General features: G+C 44.3%; 2 protein-coding genes across 11 annotated transcripts in view; one reads left to right on the top strand and one right to left on the bottom strand.

Annotated features, from left to right (window-relative positions):
- LOC105477623 (inositol 1,4,5-trisphosphate receptor type 1) overlaps positions 1-24,608 on the bottom strand; it is a 356,056-nt gene that overhangs the window by 38,138 nt on the left and 293,310 nt on the right. Inside the window, exons 52-55 of the mRNA XM_071092119.1 lie at positions 21,074-21,266; positions 14,133-14,255; positions 8,636-8,811; positions 2,987-3,151 (exon numbers count right to left, since the gene is read on the bottom strand). Of these exons, the coding sequence (XP_070948220.1) occupies positions 2,987-3,151; positions 8,636-8,811; positions 14,133-14,255; positions 21,074-21,266 (657 nt within the window). The remainder of the gene's footprint in view (positions 1-2,986; positions 3,152-8,635; positions 8,812-14,132; positions 14,256-21,073; positions 21,267-24,608) is intronic.
- Positions 1-24,608, top strand: part of LOC105477622 (uncharacterized) — a 191,411-nt gene that overhangs the window by 127,362 nt on the left and 39,441 nt on the right. The gene's annotated exons all lie outside the window — the stretch shown is intronic.

Here is a 24,608-nt window from a genome sequence, read left to right as displayed (position 1 = left end):
TGGGAAAAACATGATTAACATAACCAATATGTTTTTTAAAAACAGTCAAGATGTTTCCAATTATATGTCGTAATAAATAATGCTGTGAGGAACACTTCTATACATGTCTCTATACATGCTCATCTAGTTATTTCTTTTCGACAAATTTTTGGAAATGGAGTATTTGGGTTAAATGGTATAAGAGAAACATTTTGCCTACTGCCTTCAGAAAGGCAGGATCACTTTACATTCACCACTAGTAAAGAATCATGCCCGTTTTACCCCACTCTCACTAGCACTGGGCACCATCAGGCTTTTCAACCTTTACTAATGTCACAGGTAAAACACGGGATTGCGCTGTTTTCGTTAGCATGTCTTTGTTTAGCACCAAGGATGAACTTTTGCGTGTTTACTGACCATCCGGATTTCTGCTTTTGTTAACTGCCTGCTTATGAACTTTGCACACTTTCATCTCCAGGTGTTAATATTTTTCTAAGGACACAGCTTTAATGCAGGCTCAAGACCAGGTCCAGCCAGTCTTCGGGGGGTGAAGGGGGGGCGGCAGTTTAATTAGGCCACCAGATTACCCTCCCTGCCTTCTGGCCTGCTAGCATGGAGGCAGCTCTCCCAACCCTAGAACACATGGGTGTTCCCTGCTGAGGTCTCTCTCCTTTTATAGGCAGCCCAATTTCTTTTGGTTGCAGGCTTTCCTTATTAGTAGAATAATTTGAAGTGTCAGTGTTTTCTGGTTCTTACCAGACACATTCAGGACTGCTTTGATACCAAAAGGAGCATATTACTTGAAGCTACAAACAAGTCAAGGTCCACACGGCTTAGAAAATCCCCCCTGAAGCACAGGAGAGGCATCCAACCACAATCTAGTCTGACCCTATTGCATTTCCTAAAACTGAACTGAGGTAGCATCATCAGAAGCTGAGAGTTACTCTTATCTTTCTGTGATAAGTTAGAGACTTGAAAGCACAGATGCAAACTAGAATGTGAAATACCAGTTTCACTGATGCAAGGACTTTTTCACATGCTTGAATAAAAGGCAGTGTCAACTTGGGCATCAACAGAGTTGTGTGACTCTGAGCAAGTTACCTAACTTCACCAAGCCTCAGTTTCCTCAGGTGTAATTGGAAGATACCATCTACCTCAAAGGTGGTAGTGAGAGCGTGTAGAGAAGAGTACAGGGTGAGCACTCACGCAACAGCTGTCCCTGTGCTGTGCTCCAGACTGTGAGACCTATGAGGGTAGGGACTGTGTTCCTCTCACCATTATGTGCCCTGCATCAGGCACTGGCACTGGCCTACATTGCAAGTCATGAAAAGAAGAGGACTCGAATGAACAGAAAAGAAGCAAAGTCAACTGGGGGCAGATTGGAGGAAAGGGCGAAGCGTCTACTGGGGCGAGGTGGCGTTGGCCAAAGGGGAATCTCTTGTCTCTTGGGAGAGACCCCTTGGCAGAGATGAGAGAGACCACCAACTGAACTCTGCCACCCTGCCAAGGGAGGACAGGAATTTGTTATCCAGGGACATGATGGCATGAGACAGAAAGTTCCAGAAACAGACATAAGTCTCTAAAGATTTCTGATACAAAGTGACCAAAATAGGCCACATAATGGGAATCACAAGTATATCCTGAGACCTCTCTGCCTAAAACCTCAAAATATAGCCAGATCTATTTTAAGATGAGGGAAAAGAATCCATTCCCTTTAGCCTGCCAAAATCCACCCCTAATGGAATGAGCTAATCCTAGTGATCTGAACGGTGAATTCCTTATGGTGTTTTGGACGGGGGAAGGAATATAGAATGACAAAGACAATAATAATAGCTGGCAATCGTTCGGCAGTGCTATTCTAAGACGCTGACCTGAACAGCTGCATGTAATCCCTGTGACGGCCCTGTGAGGGAGATACACTGTTCTCATTTGCAGATGAGGAAACTGAGGCACAAGGCAGTCAAGTACGTTAAGCGAAGGGAGCATCTCACACAGTTGCATTTTGTGCTTTCAAATCTCTAACCTGTTGCAGAAAGATAAGGGTAACTCCCAGCTTCTGATAATGCTGCTACCTCAGTTCACTTTTAGAAAACGCAATAGGATCAAACTAGATTGTGGCTGGATGCCTCTCATACATGCTTCGGAGGGATTTTCTAAGCACCTCCCTGAAGAGCTTTCCTTGCTCTGCCTTTTGCAAGTCCCTCCCTCTTTGTAAGTCAACCCTGAGGCCTTGATCATTTTTGTCCTCACAAATATTTTAATATTTCTAGGCTCTTTACGGTGTTGCTTGCAGATAGGTCAATTTTATGCTTCCTGTCATTTTACGTAGGCACAAGAAAATGGTTTCTTATCTACAACACCACAGGTCTAGATTCCCTCTAACTACAGGAAAGTAAGCAGTTATTTGATTTGTAATTTAAAAACCTGCTCAGGAGGAAGGTGATGGAACCAGCTTGTTTAATAGACTGTCAAGACATTAAGCACTTGGCTCACATCGGAACAAAGTAACTGCTACTGAAAGGGTCTCCTGGACCAATAAATCTACTGAGCTCATGATCATGAATCCTGGGGCTTCAAAACTGGCTCCTACTCTTATGGTCGCTACATGTGTTCACAAGAAATGGATTCCATGAGAACTGTTGGATGACAGCCTCAAAAACACTCCTCTTGTTGTAAGTGCTGGCTGAGTCTAAGAAGTAAAGAAAAACGAAGGTGCATGGAGAGGAAACATCTGAACCTACTGCAGGCATTTTCCATTACTGAGAATTAACAGATTTGGACTGCACAGTACACAGTGCAGTTGTGCGACTCTTGAATTCCTGGGCTGACCCAATTCCTGTGGAGCTTTCCTCTCAGATCCCCCAAAGGTTGCAAACTGTGGAGCTTCAATATTGATGGACAAGGCACACCAATCACCATTAAAAGGAAGGGTCTGTGATGAGAGAGAAGACCTAGGACCCTTTCCTAGTTTCCCCACACATAAAATATTTCCACACCAGGTACTCACCAGCAGACTGTAGAAGAATTCATGGACAAAGAGCCCCATGGCACAGATCACCAGATACAACAAATGATAGAGGAACTCAACATCCAGAACCATGGCTCGGTAGCCTCTTGTGAACGTCCCACAGTTGCCCACAAAGCTCATTAGAAAGATGATTTTATTGCATACCTGAGAACAATGACAGGACCAGTCAGATGGCACGGACTGTGCCCAACTCTTCATGAGAGCAAAGAGAGTGTCTCACACAGACGTATTTCAGTCACCATGCCCAAACAAACGCTTCCTTTTCCACCCAGTGCCCACCAAACCCACCAAGAACCATTTGCAGATCTAAGTCATTTCATTACTTTGCTTTTCAGGCATATTACAAATTACATGGTAGTGAAATAACTTCATGTGCAACAGTAATCAAGTAGCATTTCTCTATGGCAAAAACAAAATTAACACATACTGAGATTATGATTTTCAAAATGAGATATGAATCATTTCTAACATTCTTATATGAGTTAGTCAAACACAGAAGTCACCTCAATCCACGAACCCTGTGATCAGCATGATCAAAAGCATTTTCTGAACTTGCTACATTCTAGGCACTGGAAGGTGGCAATTGAATGAGCAGTGATCAGTTCTTGCCTTTCATTGCTCCTAAGTCCACAGGGAAAACAAGAATTTTCTTGGGGGAAGAAACATAAGGGACTCCAGGATGAGTTCTATTCCCCTGCCCTCTCTTCTGGGAATAACTTCTAATTTCCCCTCTGAGTAGCAGTCTTTGAGGTCTGGGTGGGACTCCAACCTGGCCATCACAATACTGTATTCCCCTGGGTACAATGACTGGTTTAGAGAGAGACACAGGACCAAATGGAGCCAATGATGTCCACTGAGCTCTTTCTTGGGATTGCAGCAAAAGGTAATTTTGTTCTTTCCTACCGACCTTGGACCTGAGCAGCTGTAAACTCTGGAGATACCACATTACCAACACTGAAGGCACCACCAGCACTGGGGACACAGAGCCAAAAGATAGCAAAGAGGAACTGGGCCCTGAGGACACTGTCTGAGCCCCGGTATCAGCTGTGCCTGAAGCAAGGCTCTTGGTTTCTTGGTCAAAATGAACCAATACGTGTTCTCCTTTGCTGAGGCTAGCATGGATTAGGTTTTCTGGTATCTGCACCTGAAGGAGTCCTCACTGAACTACTGTGCGATATAGTCCCACCTTTGACAGAAACCCCAATGCCTGGAAGTCCATCTCTAGCAATATGTTGACAGAAAAACTTGGCTCAGGAGGAGGCCAGTGAGGAGCCTCTCTGGATGCACTTGGTAAAACCATCTTCTGCTACTCGAGCTCCCTCGGCCACAGGTGCGGGGGAAATACTGCCAGTTAATCTGGTAGGTCGGTGTAAGTGAGCTTCTCGGCAATCAGATAAGCGAGGAAGCCGACACCCACAGATCGCTGCTGGCTTTCTCAGACAGGCTAAGCATTCAATCTGCCAGTTTTTTCCAAAATTCTAACCTTTGCTAGTGGAGGGGCTTTCATAGGGTGGGAAAGTAGCACTGACTCTGGATGATCCATGATGATGTGGTTTCAGGGAGGGGCAGATGGTGCCCTGGGTGACATCACACATTACAGGACCTCAAACACACCCCAGCTCCTGCCATCTTAACAGGGTGGTGATCCACTTCACCCGAATCCATTCTCCCCTCTAACTTCTGCCCTAGTTTTCTCCATTGCTTCCCCAGGAAATAGCTGCTATTTGTGGTCTCAGCCTGCGGCTGGACTCTGCTTGTTAGTCTGAGATCTGGCTCCCATCCCCACCTCTCAACAGAGGCAGCTCATGTGAAGTCTCCAAGGATTCTGCGCACCCAGCAGTCTTCCTGTCTGCTCTTAGCATCTTTCCCAGCTCCCTGCAGCGTGACCAGGCTCCCACCGCACCCTGCTTACCACTCTCCCAGCTGGGCTTCAGGACCCTGCCTTCTCCTCCAGCTCTCAGAACTCCAATGTTCTTTCTCTGTCTCTGTCCACAGCTACTTTCCCTCTCCCATACATTCCATGTGGGTGCTTCTCTCTTTTAAAATTCACTCTAAGCCCCGTGTGGTAGCTCACGCCTATAATCCCAGCACTTTGGAAGGCCGAGGAGGGTGGATTGCCTGAGCTCAGAAGTTCGTGACCAGCCTAGGCAACACGGTGAAACCTCATCTCTACTAAAATACAAAAAATTAGCCGGGCATGGGGGCACGCGCCTGTAGTCCCAGCTACTTAGGAGGCTGAGGGAGGAGAACTGCTTGAACCCAAGAGGCGGAGGTTGCAGTGAGCCCAGATCACGCCACTGTACTCCAGCCTGGGTGAGAGACCGAGACTCCGTCTCAAAAAAATATGTAAAATAAAATTCACTCTAAATAATTATTTATTATAGCTGTTTGCCCCCTACCCCAGCTCATGTTGTTGTAAATGGTAATTAATTCTCAGCTGAGTCTTTCCCCAACCTGATTTGTGTTAAAGAAGTGGTAACTGTGGAATGATTATCACAGAAGGCCAAAGAAAAAAAGAACTAGGCAGTCCATAGAAGACAGCCTCTGAAGTACTGAACATTTTTTCTACCTAGTTGTTTATGTAATTCTTTTGTATTTCCTTCTTAAATGGTTTCCTCTCGCTGTAGGCAATCCTTACATTCCCCTCCCCACACCGATATGTAGTTCTGGTCATGTATTTCCAAATGCCCCAGCTAATGTTTAACAGCCTGTCTTTCCACCTGAAGCCCAGTAGTTCAACAATTTAAATGTATTTTCACCCTGAAAACTAGATCTTGGCATGACTTCATTTTAGATGGCTACAGTATTCTTCTTGCAATCATTTGTGACTGACAATTTGGAGCCATATTCGCCTCCTTCGTTACCCAATCAAGACAGTGATACCCTCTTTGTCTGAAAAAGGGACCCAGAGTGGCAATATGGTTTGGTTCTGTGTCCCCACCAAATCTGTTAAATTGTAATCTCCAGTGTTAGAGGTGGGGCCTGGTGGGAGGTGACTGGATCATACATAGTTTAGCGCCACTTGTCCTGGATACACTATAGTGATAGAGAGCTGGTTGTTTAAAAGTGTGTAGCGCCTCCCCATCCGCTTCCCTCCTGTTCCAGCTCCAACTTTGCTGCTTTTACTCTGCCAAGAGTGAAAGTTCCCTGAGGCCTCCCCAGAAGCAGATGCTGCCATGCTTCCTGTACAGCTGCAAAACCTCAAGCCAATTAAACTTTTCTTATAAATTACCCAGTCTCAGGCATTTTATAGCAATGTGAGAATGAACTAATACAAGCACATTGCTTTCTGGGTGGGGTAAGGCTCTGACACTGTGTCCACCATGTATTACTATTTCCTTCCTCTCTCTTTCTTTTTCTTTCTTTTTTTCTTCTTTTCTTTTTCTTTTTTTTTTTTGTCAGTCTCATTCTATCACCCAGGCTGGAGTGCAGTGGCACCATCTCAGCTCACTGCAACCTCCGCCTCCCAGGATCAAGAGATTCCCATGCCTCAGCCTCCCGAGTAGCTGGGATTACGAGCATGTATTACCATGCCAGGCTAAATTTTTGTATTTTGTTTAGTAGAGAGGGGTTTCACATGCATACTGGCCAGGCTGGTCTTGAACTCCTGGCCTCAGGCAATTTGCCCACCTTGGCCTCCCAAAGTGCTGGGATTACAAAGGTTTGAGCCACGGTGCCCAGCCTATTTCCTTCCCATTTCTGACGTCCATACCTTCCTTCTTTCTTGTACACTATGTTCAAGACTCAGGCTTGTCAAACCCAATCAAAGCGCCGCTACAGCCCCTAAAAAGCCTCTTTGCCTCTAGTCCCTCCCGATGAATCCACATCACATGCCATACCGAATGCATTTTCTCCAGAACACTTCTTTGTATGGACCATTTCTTGGCTCAAAAACACCACAGGCACTTTCCACTACCGGGAACAGAGTTTCCAACATATATTCTATACAACACTAATCTCAAGGGATACTTACAAAAAACTGCAGGAAAACGAGTTTGGGAAACAGAAATACACTGTTTTCCTTGGAGGCTCCTAATCCATATTAGTACAGTAAAGTCTGTGAGGAAGCCTGCAGTAACGAAACCCTTCATGATGTGTTTACCCCAGCATTTTTCATGTGGATTCAATCACGGGACCCTTTCTTCACCTCATATTTATCAACGTGGAATATGCTCTGGGAATGCTGACCTGGGGGATGAAGTCCAGTTGCTTTATCCTAAAATTCAGTGCTGCAAGTGACTCATACAGGATCATTTCCTACTGATCACTACCGACCACGAATGAGGTGAAACTCTTTATTGTCTCTTGATAACATCCAGGGCTTTCCCATTGTTCTGCCCTGGCCGATGGTGCCCACAAAACCAAAACACTCTTCTCAATCCCTGCTTCATGGCCAGATCCTCTCCATTCCTTTTTTTTTTTTTTAATTATTATTTATTTATTTGTTCATTTATTTATTTTTGAGATGGAGTCTCCATTTGTCATCCAGGCTGGAGTACAGTGGCACGATCTCGGCTCACTGCAACCTCCACCTCTTAGGTTCAAGTGATTCTCCTGCCTCAGTCTCCTGAGTAGCTAGGATTATAGGTGCATGCTACCAAACCCAGCTAATTTTTGCATTTTTAGTAGAGATAGGGTTCTGCCATGTCGGCCAGGCTGGTCTCAAATTCCTGACCTCAAGTGATCCGCTCACCTGGCCTCCCAAAGTACGGGGATTACAGATGTGAGCCACTGAGCCTGGCCCTCCATTCCTTAAGCCCTAACTTCCATCCTGCTTCCTCCCTGTTATAAGCTCTTCAGCTTGACATGGCCTCTTCTCCTCTAAAGTCCTTGCTGCCTGTGCCATATGAATACTCCCTTTGGGACATTTGCTGTTGCACTGAATTACTCTATTATTTTGCAATATCACTTCCAGTTTTGCATGGGACCTCAGCTTCCTTATATGCTCAGGGCAGAAACCCCTGGAAGGCATTTTTAGATCCTCCAGTGCGTCACATGTCCAAATTTTCTCCTTCCCTTCACCAGGAAATCTCTCCAATGTATGGTTTTATATCAGTTTGTCCTAAGAATTCTCCCAGAGATGAAATTGGCTTCTATCTTTCAATGGTAGTGAAACAGCATTTCTAAATGTCACCACTGACTTTTAAACAACTGTCTCTGCTTCTCCTCTTCCCTCTCTACCTGCCCCGTATTTGTATTTGGCCAGGCCCTCTTACCTCTCCCCTCTTTTCTATGTGGCCCTTTCCAGAAGTGGGTGCTGTGTTAATATTTGATCATTTTACTTACTGTCTAAAATCTCCTGTCCCAACAAACCTTTAAACAGATTGGCAAAACTAACTTAAATCTCAAAGCGCTACCACTTTTTCTGCCTATCTCCTGACAGGGATAGTCCCTAACAGTGAGAATGCTGATGTCCAAGGGATACGTTACAAGGCTCACTGCACCATGAGGAGCCCAAGGGGGAGACGTCCACCTGCAGCGATCCCTTGCTTCTGCTATTTTAACAGTTGCCCCAAATAATACTTTTCTGGACTGAAAGCACAGGCCAGGATTCTAGGAACCAGAATGCAAGGCATTCCTATTAATCTGCAAACAAAAAACAGTGGCAAGGAAGGTATTCACACTTACATTGAAAGCGCCCAGAAGAAACAAGGTGGGTTGTAACCCGACTGAAAATATCAATCGTAGAATTGTGGAGGCAATTAAGGCCCGGATGCCATGGGGCTTTGGGAGGGCAATGACGATGGCCAGAGAGATGAGCATGGCTGTCCACAGGAGGCCCGACCAGTGGGGCTCCAAGGTTCCTGCAAGGACAAAACAGGGTTCTCTCACAAATCTGTGCATTCACTGAGTACAGGGGACACACCTAAAACATGCACCATTACAGATTCTTCAATAACTTTTTTGGCTTACGAGTCCCAACTCTCACCTTAAATTCTCTGCCCCATCCATCACCAGCCCCATCAGCGTTTTCTGACCTCCAAGCCTTCACACACACTCCTTCTGCTGGGAAGTTCTTCCCTTCTCGTTCATCTCAGGTCTTAGCTTTGACATCACTTCTTCCAGGAAGCCTGCCCAATCCCCTTCCTCCCCACAAAAACATGTCAGGAGTTCCCTCCTCCTCCATATTCCCTGCTTCCAGTCATCCCTACAGGACACTATTTCCTAATGGTCAGTTTACTTGTCTCTCTCTCACCCGATTGCACATTCCCCAAGAGAAGTACCTGGTGCCTGGCAGGCACTCACGAAAAGCTTGTTCGAGAAATAAAACTCATGCATGTGTCACACTTCACTCAGAGAAGGCGACGTGGAAGCCTAAACTTAATTTCTATTAAAAGTATGCAAAGGAAAAATGCAGGTCCCCTGCCTGAATCAGATTTCTCCAAGGGAAGGAGAAAGGCAACTTCCGTGTCATGAGCATCATCCTACAATTAGATTATCCCTGCAGTCAAAGAGCTTATACCAATTTTTGTCATCTCTTGCTACTGCAAGTTCTATTTAGAGTGTCCCACGAGACGGCTTGGTTATATAACATGAGCCAACACGGCTAAAAATATAGTTCTGTAAAACACTCATTAAAAAAAAAAAACACCCCTATTTCAAATGCTGTCACATTTTGAGTCTCCTTCAGATGTAAACAAGCAGCACTACATGATTAAGGCCACTTATATAAAGGAGCTTCACTTCTTCAGAGATGCTGGGATTGTGGCACCATTGGGGAGGAGACACCTCTGCAGGGTACAGCTCTTCCAGCAGCTGCTGGCTGCCCTAGTTCATTGAGTCCACGCCTGCCGGGATTCAGCCTCACTTTAACAACTGTTTCCCCCGCCCAGCCACTTACCTCTTCCCTTTTGAAATCCTTCAAAAGGCAAAGCTGATGGGGAATGGGGACAAAGAGGCAGAGGTTTCTCGGAAATTCAAGAAGTGCACATTGAGGCACATGTGCTGCTTTCCAAGCATTTAACAATTGTTAGACAATCTTGTCAAGCCCTTGACGTTGATGACCATTTATTTAGCCTATTGTCCCCAGTCTACTCTAAAGGAAACTGAGTCTCAGGTGACATTTCTTGCCCAAAGTGATGCAGCAAATGGCTGCAGACCATTTGCCTCTGAAGTCGATGGTCCTTAAACAATATTTTTAAAAATCCATGCATTTTAAGGGTAAAATTTGGTGAATCTTGGCAGTTCATATAGTCATGAAACCACTACATGTAACTGTCACCACAATCAAGATACAGAACATGTTTATCACTTTAAAAGTCTCCTTGTGCCTCTTTGCAGGTGATGCCTTGCCCCATCCCTACCCCCAGTTACCACTGATCTGATATCAGTCCCTATAGCTTTGCACTTTCTAGAATTTCATAAAAATGGGAAAATAATCCTATCAGGTAGTCTTTTGTGCTTGACTTCTTTCACCTAGCAAGTTTTTAAGATGCATCCAGGTTACCATGTTTGTATTGATACTTTGTACTTTCTATTGCTGAGTATATTATAGTATGGATATATTACAATTTATTTGTCCAGTTAACAGTCAATGAGTTTCTAGTTTGGAGTGATTACAAATAATGCTACTAGAAACATTCACGTACAATTCTTGGAGTGGACATAGTTTCATTTCTCTTGAACAAACATAAAGAAGTAGAATGTTGGATCCTACATATATGTTTAACTTTAAAAGACAATACCAAACTGTTTTCCAAGGTGAATGTATCACATTGCCTTCCCACCAGCAGTATATGACAGTTCCATCTGATCCACAGCATCACCAACACTTGGTAGTGCCCATCTTTTTCATTTGGTCATTCTAGTAGGTTTGCAGTGGAATGGTGTTGTGATTTTAATTTACATTCCCCTGATAACTAGTGATGCTGAGCATCATTTCATGTGCTTACTGGCCATTCACATATCTTCTGTGAAGTGTCTGATCAAATGTTTTGCCCACTGTTTTAACTGAATAGCCTTTTTCTTATTGAGTTGTAAGAATTCTTTACATATTCTGGATATAAGCTTTTTATCAGATATATATTTTGCAACTATTTTCTTCCAGTCTGTGGCTGACCTATCATTTTCTGAAGTGCTTAATGCCATTTTAAATGGACTCTTAAGATGATCTCAGTATCATCAATGTGACCAGTACAAGGTATGTCCCAAATCCTGAAGAGGCCAATGTAAAAATGCTGTCTCCTCACTATAACAGCAGTGTTAAAAAACACAGTGCTAGATTCCAAAAAACCAACTCTAGAAAGACATCTTTGAGACAGTTGGAGAAATCTGAATTTGGACAGGCTATTACAGGATTTGCTGTTAGTTTTGTTAGATATGATAATGGCATGGTGATTATACATATTTTAAAATGTCCTTATAAGTTAGAGATATACACTGAAATATTTATGGACAAAAAATCCAAGATGTCTAGACTTCTTTAAAATGTTTCAGAAAATATAGTACAGGGATAGATGAAACAAGACAGGCCAAATTGTTAAAGCTGGCTGATAGGTACATGGTAGCTCATTATACTGTTCTTTCTACTTGTGTGTATATTTGACAATTTCAATAATAAAAACATTTAAAAAGTAGTACTACATTTGCTTTAGCCATCATGGCATGCTCACAAATTCAGTAAGCAATCTGAAGCTGCCTGAGTTGCATGCTTTTGAAAGACTGTAACTTGTCAGTTCTAAAACAAAGGTGTGGGGGCGGTGATAGTTTTGAAAAGGAGCTTTTAAGGCCACTGGTTCTTGGCAGTCACAAACCTTGTAAGCCACAGAACCACACAAAATCAGCATACATGATATGGCTGTTATACACATTCAAGAGGGACATTATGAAATCTTGTCTTTAGGATGCAACAAATTCTAACACATATTAGCTCAAAGAAATACTTTCAGGTCAACAAACCAGATCTTGTTTCTAGGCAGGGTTAATACAACCCTTCTCCTGAGGATGGTTAGCAGTGAGTATAGAAAATGCCCTCAATGCATCTCACAAAAGGAAAAAAGAATCCCTCTGAGAGTGCATTGAGGCACTTAAGGCAATATCAGCCACTAGACAATGGCAAAGGCTTCCTTAGGTCAGATCAACCTCAGGTCAAATCTCCTAGGAACTCTGATTTTTGCTTTTGCTTTTTGTTTAGTCCATCAGCATGAAGTTCTAAAGCCCATGATTCCAAACCAGGCATCCTTGCCTCCTGCAGACCAGCCTGAGTTGATGGCTCATTCAGAATGCCCCATTTTAGAGCTGGAAGGACCCTCAATAGTCATGCCATCCAGGGGATCTCAAGCTTGGATGGGCAAGAAACACATGCTCTGGAGATCTTGACTAGTTTGGCAACTGTTTTTCCCTGGGTTCTGCAGGACTTTCTGAAGACGTATGAAAATTTTCCAACCATGGGCTTAATGTAAGCATCTCTTCACACAGAGGATGACAAGGACTTGCTGAAGTGGCTTGCCCAGAGTGGCTTGGCAAGTGGGCGGCAGGAGTCAGGCAGGGAACTTAAGTCTCTGGACTTCCTAAGTCTAAGAATGCCACGGCAGGAGGCTTGTCACTGAAGGGGGGGAGGGGGGCTGTCAACTCTGTGTCCCCAAAACGGGTCTGAATGCTGCCACAAATGACCGGTGAAGAAAATGGATGTGGTGAATAATAAAATCTGTTTGAAATACTTTTAAGGCAATGGAGAGTAAACGAAAACACAGACAAGGTAAGGGTTGAATAATCTGCTGTGAGGAGCATGACAACTTCCCTGAGGTGAAAGGAGACCTGGGCCTCCTCTGCCACAGCTGGCTGAGCTCCTCACTAGCCCTCTGCCACACATACCTCTGCTGACTGGCAGCTGGGTTAAGGTGGACATCCCCAAGGAGAAAACCTTGCAGCCCTGGGTTCTAGTCAAATGTTTTAGACACAGACATGGGCATTCATGCTTCCTGACATGACATTAAAAAAAAAAAATCCCCCCGGACTTGTGTTTAGATTGTACTTTTGGGTGGTGGGGAGGATTCAAATGGTGCCTTCCATGTAACTTAAGGTCAAACAGAAAAGCTAACTCCTCAAAAGGGTAACTTAGGCATATAAGCATTACATAACATGTCATTGCTTTCAGATTGGTCTTTAAACTGACTTATTACCCATACATGTCTGGTCAGTTGATGTCTGTATGATTAAGCTAAAGAGTGGAGCCTAAAACTTACTCCTGTGTGGTTTGTGTGTCTTATGTTTGGGCTCTTTATCCCATTATCTTTCACACAAGGTGGTTCCTGGCAGGTTGTTATATGCGTATGTGAGGTGATCTATCAAAAAGCTCTGATGAAAAATTTAGCTGGGAGGTGGACCTCCCAGGTGGCTGTTGTGGATGTCAGAAAAGGGGCCGTGAATGTATCACAGAAGGGGAGCTTTGAATGCCTGCCATTGGAACCCCACAAGTGAGGATGCTTCTAGGATGCCATTAATGTGTTGAGGGGCCCCAAATAGCAAAATGCCTCCCTCCGAATTGTCTGCCTTTTTTCTCAGCAAAATGTGTAGCCTGGAAGGAGGTGGGCTGGGGGGAATCCAGAAAGACCATAATCATCATGTTTTGTTATGTGAATAATGGCAGGTAGCTCTTAATAGACTAAACATTGTACAGTCTGCAGTCATTCAAGTCCTGCCTCCCCTGGCAAAAAGAAAAAAAAAAAAATTCCAGAGATTTCTTACAAATTCTTTAGTCTGAAATCAATTCCAGAAGTGCGGTGTGGGAATACATATACTGGACTGAGCATCAAGACATCTATGTTTTAGAGTTAGCTCTGCCATTCGTTAGCTACGTGACTTTGGCCTGATCTCTTAACTGCTCTGAGACACAGTTTCCTCATATATAAAACAAGGGGCCTATTAAGAGACTTTCTCACAGGTTTAATAGTATCTAGCTGCTTCTCTTCTTTCCTGGTTAAAAATAAATGGATAAAAAAGTTAAATTATTTTAATTTAGATTTAAAACTAAATCTGTGGTAATAGCTACAATCTCCTCTTGTCTGAACGTGGATAACTGGGATCCCCCATATTGCACCAATACATCCAGGAACCACAATCGAGATGCAAGTCATAGCCTTCCTGCTGCTTCTAATAGATTTTTTGAAATTAAAGATATGGGTACCTCCTCGGACTCCCTTAAATGGGTAGAAAAACGCCACGAGCAGGTTCATCAGGACGGCCAGGTTAAACGAAATGCTGCTCCAGAAAGACATGTTGCGGGCACACCAGTACAACACGGGCTGGGCTGCAGAGACAAAGGCAAAGCCATGTGAGGTTGGAGACCCCGAGCGGGAACGCCAGGAATGCAATGTGGCCCTTCCACCCGCTCTGCCCCACAAGTCCACTTTTGTTCCCGGTTTTTACCACAACAGTAAAAATGATCGTTTGTTTTGAACTTGGTACATAATGACATCAGATTGGTTTATTTTTGTGTGGAGTACTTACTGGAACAGAAGATGTATTGGGGGTGGAGTAAGGAGAGAGGGAAAAGAGAAAAGTTGGAGCATCTATAAACCCTGTATACCCCAGTCACAGCCATCAGTTATGGAATCTGGGGGTTATCCAGAGTTCACACATTGAGTTCTTGGTTCCCCCTAGGGCTCCGGGACCAGACGAGATGCCTGGAGAGACCCAAGAATTCAATTAGCTTTTTAGAAGTGCAGGGCACTGGGGAAGGGCGAGGGAGATACAGCATTCAGAGTCCGCCCAGCTGGGCCCCAGACTAGGGCTGGTACCATTTCCACATTCCTCTCTGGCTCAACACGCTCCGCTAACACGCCAGTGCCTAAGAGCAAGGCAATGATTCCTTTCCTGGCATTGAGTCATCTGCCATTTCCCTGAAGTTGGATGATCATTCTTGAGGACAGGGAAGCGAGGGGTACAAGTTGCTGACCTGGTGGTCAGCAGCAGAGTTCCCATCTCCAGGGCTATGGCAGAGAAAGAACGTGGCAGCAAAGCCATCACAAAAGGGCAAGAGACAGAGCCACTTCGGACATTGCTTCCACCTTAATCCACCGTTGCCCACAGGTTATCCCATGCTGGCCAGGCATTCTCAGTCTTAGAACAACAAAACACTTGGTTACAGGGGTGCCTTTTTCCCTGAACTCTTTTTCAATGGTGCTTTACACTTAGGGTGACGCTCCAAAATAGACATGGTAGGCATAATTTCAGTGTCCATGTCAGAGGTGAAGTTTCCAAAACACAGTCTCATTCCATATCACCCCCCTCCAGAGAAAAGCATGGAGTATGTGAGAATGGATCTCTATCGAATATTTCTTTTTCCCAATGAAGTCATCATGTAACTTTGGGACAGCAGCCAATGACAAATCCAATGGCCCTATAATAATGCTTGTAGCAGCAGCCAAGCCTTTGGGAGCTTCCAACCAAAATAAAATTATGGTGCAATTAAATAGAGCCCTGGGTAATTTATTAATCGCCCATATCATGTTTGCACTTGGTAACAGGCAGTGTTTCCAAACTGTAGAGTTTTAGAGCCATGAGCAATCATCTAGTTTAAAATCCCTCATTGTTTAAACGAGAGAAACTGAGGCTCAGCACAGGGCAGAAGCAGTGGAGATCTTGTTACCCAGGTTAGTGATCCTCTGGGGTCAGCGACAGGGATAAAAATAAATGACCGATGTGACAATTCAATGGGGTAGCCAGCCAGGACCCAGTCAACCACTAGGTAGCAATGTAGTTGTTTTGGGAAGTTGATTACTGAAGTAAATTTAAGCTGAGACATTTATCTGCTCTAGAAACAACAGCTATTGTGTTTCTTCTGGGACTGAAGCCCATTTCTGATCTGGATATGTAAACTCCAGAAGAGGACAGAAGAGATGAATGGCAAAGAGTTGATAATTGCTGAAGCTGAGTGATGGATACATGGGAATCTGAAATATCCTCTCCACACTAGTGTGTGTATGAAAAGCTCATAAAACGAAGCTGGGGGGAAAAATGGATATGGTAAAGCTCAATGATGGTCTGTGTAAGCCAGCATTCGCTTCAGAGGGAGTGCTCAGTATCAAATGTGAGTGCGTGCACTGCAGGATATGCTAATATGATTGTAATAAATGGTCTTCAACTATGGCATATAGCTCATAAAACAAACCTTATTTTTACAAAGCTAACATTCTACTTAAGTTGTAGTGTTGTTTTCAACCTGGACAAACATTCAGTACTTCAAATCAATTAGGTATTTATCCAGGTGCAAGAAGATGCTTAGAGACCAATCTTGACATGCAATGTCTTTTATTTCCTGTGGCACACGGAATTATGTCCCTGTCTACCTTTCCAGACACTTCTCCCACTCCCCTTCCCCATATACTCTGCCTTTGTATCCCAATCTAGTGATGGTTCCCGAACACAGCCCGTCCTCTCCAGCCTCTGCACACTCCCTTTGTGTCAATTAAAAAATATGTTCATGAATTATTTGATCCTCCTCCCTCCAAGTGGTACACCTTAATGTCCTTTCCACTTGAGTATGGGCTGGACTTAACAACTTGCTACTAATAAATAAGAGTAGGCTGAAACTGTTGGTTCACGCCTTCTGAGACTAGGTGATATTAATAAAAACACTGCGGCTTCCTCCTCCTCTTCCTTTCTCTCTCCCTCTCTCTCATCAATAATTTGCTCTGAGGAAATCATCTGCCATGTCACGAGGATGCTGAAACAGACCTATGGAGAGGTCCATGTGGAGGGGAACTGAGGCCTCCTGCTGACAGCCATGTAAGAGCACCAAGGAGCGGACCCTGTAGGTCCACTTACGCCTTCTAATGATGGCAGCCTTGGCTGATATCCTGGCGACAACCTAATGAAAGACCTGAGCCAGAACCATCCAGAGGAGCCACTCCCAAGTTCCTGACCCCAAGAAACTGTAAGAAAATAAACATTTATTGTTTTAAGTCACAACATGTTGGGGCAATTTGTTATACAACAATAAAAAGCAACTAATCTACTTTCTGTGGCAGGCAAAATAATATGCCCCCCTCAAACATGTTGACATGTGAATCATTAGAACTTGTGAATGTGCTACCTTACCTGGCAAAATGGGCTTTGCAGGTATGATTAGGTTAAGGATGTGAGGTGGGGAGGTTGTCCTGGATTATCTGGGTAGGTCCAGTGTGGTCACAAGCATCCATATAGGTGAGAAAGTGAGGGAACAGGAGGGTCAGAGCCACAGTGGCGCAGCGTGAGAAATGCTCTACTGGACAACGCTGCTTTGAAGGTGGAAGGAGGGGCCGGGAGCCACAGGTAGCCTCTAGCAGCTGGAAAAGGATATGGCCTTCAGAAGGAACACCACCCTATCAACACCTTGGTGTTGGGCCAGCGAGAATCTTTTCAGACCTCTGACCTCCAGAACTGTAAGATAATCAATGTATGTTGTTGTAAGCTTCAAGCTTTGTGGTAATTTGTTATAGCAGCAAGGGGAAACAAATACATCTCCCCGTCCCCCAGTCTCTCAGGCTGCATCTATCCAAGTCCTACAGACCTTTCTAGATGCTACTTGATCCCACCTTTTCTCTGAAGCCTTCCTTTCTTGTACTTCCATGTATCAATGCTTGATTACAGCTCTGGTCACAAACAGCTTGGTATTGCAGCCACTTAAAAATATACCGTTATTGTCTGTCCACTTCAGACAGTAAGTGCCCACAGGAGGAGTCATAGCTTACACACTGTTGAATTCCTCACTGTACCTTATAGCAGGGGTCCCCAACCCTGGGGCCGCGGACTAGTTCTGGCCCATAGCCTGTTACAAACTGGGCTGCACAGAAGAAGGTGAGCAGCAAGCAAGCACTACCGCCTAAGCTCTGCCTCTGTCACATCAGCAAGGGCATTAGATGCTCACAGGAGTGTGAACCCTATTGTGAACTGCACATGTGAGTGATCTAGTAGGCTGTACACTCCTTAAGAAAATCTAATGCTTGATGATCTGAGGTGGAACAGTTTCATCCCAAAACCATCCCTCATTTCCCATACCACCCCCAAAATCTGTGGAAAAATTGTCTTCCACAAAACCAGTCTCTGCTGCCATAAAAGTTGGGGACTGCTGCCTTATAGCATGTTTTCTACTTAGCAGGGGCTAAAAGTTGGTTGGATCAATATACCTGCTACATTATAGCAAAAGGTGGCGTGCTGTGATCCTGGATTGGCAGGGCAATTTAAATAACCACAGCCTAGGGCATCTCCTGGTAACATTCTTTCCTAGTTTTTTGTTTGTTTGTGTTTGTTTTAGAGGAACAGGCCTTTACTGGAAGGCTTGGACTCCACATATACTTATGAGTGGGATAATCACACGGGAAAACCCCATGCAAGAAAGTGTCAGCATATTCAACTCTGCCTCGATTTCCTCTTTCTCTCTCTTCTCATTTTCCTAGCCCAGAGTTTTCACTTCACTGGGGATAGGATTTTCAGGAGAGGATGTCAGAGGGGGATGGTGAGAGAGAGGATGTGAGTGCACAGAAGAGTATGTGTGTGTTCTAGTATAAATAAAGCAGGGAAGAGAGTTTATGAAGCGCAGAGCAATTGCATATTTTAATCTTGCAGAAGAAAATACTAAGCCCCATCAGTCTCAGACAGACCTCACTACATGTCTGAGTCCTAGCTGCAGATTTACTGAAGAAGAGATGATCCTCTGCAATGCATTCAGGAAAAGGTAAAACAGCTAAATGAATGAGCCTGAAAAATGGATTCTGCAGACTTATTAGAAGAGATATAAGCTACTTAGAGGGGAAAATGCATTTCATTTTAATTATATTTCTGATGAGTACATTTCTCCCTCCCCAAGTGTGCAAATCATGGTTAATTCAGTTATTATTTTCAATTTCTCTCTTACCAGCAGATAGTTTTGAAGCCAATTAAAATCTTTCAGCTGACAACTGCAGTTGTGCTTAAGTTTCACTGAAATGAAAACTGTTTTTCAAAAAAAAGAATGACTGAAATAAGGAAGGTATTAGCTACAATGTAATATAAGTCTTGGAATAATGACCATGCTACAATCCATCAATTAGGTCATCTTAATCCCTCACTTCACAGGTGAGGGTCTGGGAGCAGTTAAGCCATTTGTCCCAGGGCCACAGAGCCTGTGGGGTGCAGAAATGGACTAGAACTCAGATTCATCACTCTTTGGGGCTGAGGGTCCTCCTACTATTCCAGGCTGGAGACAATAGCTCATAAAAAGGGATAAGGAGATATCTCATCTCACCAGAAAAGGTGAAAACCTTTTTGTCATCTCCAAAATAAGCCTTTTGGAGAACCTATAAAATACATACATTATACATAAACATTTCATAAAATAATTTGTAGAGAATGAATGTATCAGTGTATGTGTCTGACCAATTTCATAGGCCAATTTCATAGACACATATGCGGATAAGGCTAAAATTACAGCTTATTAACTATCATGGAGGTTTGGATACAAAAACTCAGGACTGGCCAGGCACAGTGGCTCACGCCTGTTATCCCAGCACTGTGGGAAGCCTAGGGGGGTGGCTCACAAGGTCAGGAGTTTGAGACCCTCCCTGGCCAACATGGTGAAGCCCCATCTCTACTAAAAATACAAAAATTAGCCAGGTGTGGTGGCATGCTCCTGTAATCTCAGCTACTCAGGAGGCTGAGGCAGGGGAATTGCTTGAACCCGGGAGGCGGAGGTTGCAGTGAGCTGAGATCGCAACAGATACATTTCCTTCTATGTAACATAATAGCTAGAAAAATGAGGATGAAATGGGTGGGGTCTATGTCTCCCTTTCTGGGGGCAGGGTATCTTTTTCCCTCTTATTGCCCAAGCATGGTGCTCTGTAAAAGTTTCCATGTTCATGAGGATCCTGCAGCTGCAAGACTCTTTGAGGAATCTACAGTAGGCCATGAGGACACTCTGATACCAGACAGAATTGCACCTGTGTCTCCTGAGGTCCACACCGTGGAGGGCACAGAGGCTGGTCTGCTAATGGTCCCCTGGCCCCTCGGTCAGACACTAGACATGGAGCTGGCTGAGGGATGGATTTGGCCTGGCCAGACTTTTTGTAATGTTTGAAAGTGCTGCATAGGGAGGTGCCCCTTAGAGATGAGCAAGAGTACAGCGGGGCTGGAAGTGAGGTGGGAATGGGACCTTTGGGCAAACCTTCTTGCACCGCCTTCTTTGCCATTGGCCTAATCTAGGGATGCAGGCAGGTAGGGAGAAAAGGGAAGAAAAACACAGCGCTGGTCCGTGCCTGCTCAGATTGACAGCATCACGGAGAAGACGAAAGCTCTGGGAAACTGACCTCCATTCCAACACGGCTGTTCTCCACCCCAGCTCTACCCCTCAGAAAGAGCTCAACACATCACAACTATAGCTGGAATCCAGCGTTTCAAATAAAAAAATCTGGCTCCTGATGAACAGATAGAAATGAAGCACGATCCTTTTTAAGTTGGTCTCAACAGCAAGCGCCAAGCACAAGGCTGGTACTGAAGGATCACATTAAAACCCCAATGAAAACCAAGAACAGAGAAGCCCCCTGGGGAAGCCCTACGAATGTGTTTCAGACGAGTAATTTCCACCTGACTGGCTGGGATACTCAATGGGACTCGCTGCTGAGCAATGATGCATCTTATGTGGCAAATGATTCCACTGCCTGTAAAACAATTTAGTCTAAAATCCAAGCTACCCCGTAAAAGGGAAAATACCAGAGTCTCTGGAGCAGGTGTGCTAGTAAATGGGCCAGCAAGCAGTGTGAATTTCCTGCTCAAGTGAACCGTCCTGTGAGCTCAAGGGCCTGGGCTTTTCCCTTTTCATTTTCTAGATAGAGATACCAAAAGAGGCATTCAAAAAGTCTTCCATGGAGCTTTCCAATCAAATCAACTCAAATTCTGATGCAGGAAGCCTTTTCAGGGGAGTTATCATACTTTGGCTCGAGCCCACTGATCAGCTGCAAAAGTGGTTATGAGTTCCTGGTGGAACAGAGGTGCAAAGTATCATAAATGATACTAGCTTTGCTCCTGCTTGGAAATAAACGCACCATCAAGCCCAAGTTTGTGAAATCCCAGAACTGTGTCTCTCTGTGTTGTTGCTGATGCGTTGGAACCCACCTCTCAGTTTCTTCTGCCAATTCATTTCATTGAAGAGGTCTTCAGACCGCAGAAAGAAATCGTTGATTTTGCTGCCTTGTTCGTCTCTCTCTGTAGTATAGTAAATTCGCAGTTTCGACTCCTTGGTTAGGAATTCACATATGCTGGGCACAGGAAAGACTATCTGTTCCATTGTCCGGTCTAATCTGACAATCTAGGATGAAAAAGTGGATGAGATTAAATATTCATCTTTGAAATCTTTTACTAACACTATTTGCTCCTGGTGGTAGACTCGGTGGTTAAGATTGAGTATAATATGATCTCTGATTTTATAACCCCAGACTGGGCTGTCTGTCTCAGATTTATATAAAAAATAGCTTGGGTAACCCTGGAAGAATATTTTCCTAACTTCGGACCCATTAATTTTATTTATTTAATTTTAAATTTTTTTTTTTTTTTTGAGACAGAGTACAGAGTCGTGCTGTGTCGCCCAGGATGGAGTGCAGTGGCATGATCTTGGCTCACTGCAACCTCCACTTCCTGGGTTTAAGTGATTCTCCTGCCTCAGCCTCCAGAGTAGCTGGGACTACAGGCGTGCACCATCACACCCATCTCTCTCTTTTTTTTTTCCCTCAGTATTGACAGGGTTTTACTACATTGGCCAGGCTAGTCTCAAACTCCTGAGCCCAGGTGATCTGCCCACCTCGGCCTCCCAAAATGCTGGGATTACAGGCGTGAGCCACTGTGCCCAGCCTAATGTTTATTTTTTTATCTAATCCAAGACAATGATAAACCCATTACTTTTTTTTTTTTTTTTTTGAGATGGAGTCTCATTTTGTTGTCCAGGCTGGAGTGTAGTGGTGCAATCTCAGCTCACTGCAACCTCCACCTCCCGGTGAACCCATTAAATTCTAATGTGACCAACTTTTATCTGGATCAATTTACTCTGTGTTTTGTATGCATATTCACATGAGGCTAGTGCTGTCCCTAGAACTTCCTGTAATGATGGAATGGTTCTGTGTCTGTCCTATCCACAAAGACAGCCACTAGTCACATGTGGCCCCAATCACTAACATGTGTGGCTAGTGCAACTGAGAGACAGAATATTTAATTTTATTTAATTGCATTTAATAGCCATACATAGCTAGTGACGATCATGTTGGAGAGTACACTGCTAGGCAGTGTTGTAAATCTCACCAAAGGCACTTTCTCAAATAGTAACATTGGTTATTTTTCCTAGATGGGAACTTTAAAAAGAGACCTTTGGTTATATCCAGTTGCAGTGACCTCCTACCTCTTGTCAAAGGATCTAAACCATACAATACATGAATCAACATGCCTATTTACCTCTGGGGCAGCACTCGCTGTTCTTTTTGCTGGCTATGTTTGGGCCCCAGGGGTGGACACCGTGCAAGTTTCCTCCATGCCCTTCCTATACTGGCTCAGCCCCCAGAGAGGAGGAACTCTGGTTGGATTGTTCACATTCTAGCACACTTGATTGTGTCATAGTCCTGGGAGGCAGTGATTTCAAAAGGGCTATGGGTTACAGTACAGTAGAGGCACAAGCCTCTCTTCTTCCTCCTCAGAGGTTGGAGAAGTCAGGTGAGGCCCAGGATGCAACGTGCTCTACAAGAAGAGCTGGTTCGAGCTCTCCCAAAACCTTTGTTCCCTGATACAGCAAGAGAGGTGACTCAGGTCAAGTTGTAGTGGGAAACTCTCTTAGAGGTGAGACAGGTTCCCACAGTCCTGCCTCCATAAGTTCTGGGGGGTGTGTTCTTTAGACCAGTGGTTCCCAAATCTATGTGGAGATCAGGCCGGTTACCGTACTGATTCTTGTCCATAACCCAACCCCATTTAATTGGAATTGTGGTGTGGGGTCAGTGACCAGAACCTGCACACAAGCAGCTCCCCTGACGATTTTGGTGATTGCAAGGATCAGGGATCACCTCTGTCATCTCCTGCTATCAAGAGCCTGCCTGCTTCATATAGTCAAGTGGACTATGGACAAGTGCTTTTTTCACTGAAGGAAGATGATCTGAGGTGTACATCTGGGTCCAGGAGGGAAAGGAGGAGTAGACAAGGAGGCCTCCTGACAAGAACTGAGTTCTAGGCTCCAGGGCTACCCAGCCTAGTTCACCAGAGTGAAGACACTGGGTCTGCATGGAAACCCCCGGTAGTAACAAAGTGTTCCTGGCTTTGCGTCGATCACTCCCTAAGGAAACCTGAAGAGCTGGGTGGCTGGCCAAGGGCAGGATTTGAGAGCTAGGGCATGGCTGGTCACTTCTCTTTATCATTTAAGATCTACTCATAACTCGTTTTCAGTAGATTTAGAATCTGGAGTCAGAAGAACATATTCCAGTCCTTCTACGATCCCTCAAAAGCTAGGTGACCTTGTTCACACCTCTTAAACCTGATCGAGTTTCAGGCTTCTCCCCAGTGAGTCAAGGAGCTCAATGAGATAATCTCCAAGGTCCTTTTCTCCTCTGAAATTCTGTATCACAGACATCTAAAGCTTGCCTTTTAAGGGCTCTAGAGGACAGAGCTGGCCTTTCAGTCAAGCTCCTAGGCATTAATGAAAAATCAAAGATATTTGCTCACATACACTGGCATGGTTGGCTAATCAGTGAAATGATGTGTTTTATTAGGATAGCCCAGAGACCTGAGACATCAGGTCAGAACACATTCTTGAAAAGTCTCCATCATGAACATTTCATATTGCCCAAAGGAGTCTGTTCAGTCTTTAAAATCTTTGTGCCAACACTGATATTGAACTTGTGCATTTCCTCATTAGCAAAACAAAGCACATCATTCCTTACTGCTCAAAGCCTGTAGAGAGAAGTCTGTGTTCTCTTGGACTCTAAAAGACAGTACATGTACAAATGGACCCACAGGCTCAGGGACTAGACAGATTAGGATGAAAATTCCAGCTCTGCCACTGGTGGCTGGAAAAGTGACACAGCCTCTATGAGCCTTATTTCACAGCTCCGCATTTGCAAAATGGAGATATACCAATGACTTTGCAGAGGCTTTGTTTTTTTGTTTCTTTCTTTCCCCCAGAGAAAATTATAAAGCTTTATTGAAAGAATTTAAGTCACATTTTCAATATAACAGCAACATGTGTGGCTTCAGTTTGTCTTCTTTTTAACTTACGGCTGCCCAGCACCTGCTTCTGTAATTTTAGCATTCTCTAGATTAGGTGGAGTCTCCCCTTTCACATGATGGCCATCTCCACACTCACAATGCATCACGACACCTTTTTTTTTTTTTTTTTTTTTTTTTGAGATAGCTTGCTCTGTCGCCCTGGCTGAAGTGCAGTGGCATGATCTCGGCCCACTGCAACCTCTGCCTCCTAGGCTCAAGCCATTCTTGTGCCTCAGCCTCCCAAGTAGCTGGAATTACAGGCATGTGCCACCATGCCTGGCTAATTTTCTTTTCTTTTTTTTTTTTTTTGTATTTTTAGTAGAGAAGCGGTTTCACCATGTTGGCCAGGCTGGTCTCAAACTCCTGACCTCAAGTCATCTACCTGCCTCGGCCTCCCAAAGTGCTGGGATTATAG

This window comes from Macaca nemestrina, chromosome 2 (genome assembly GCF_043159975.1).
Source record: "Macaca nemestrina isolate mMacNem1 chromosome 2, mMacNem.hap1, whole genome shotgun sequence".
Taxonomy (NCBI): domain Eukaryota; kingdom Metazoa; phylum Chordata; class Mammalia; order Primates; family Cercopithecidae; genus Macaca; species Macaca nemestrina.
The sequence above is the reverse complement of the archived record's forward strand: the minus strand, read 5'-3'. Positions and strand labels throughout refer to the sequence as shown.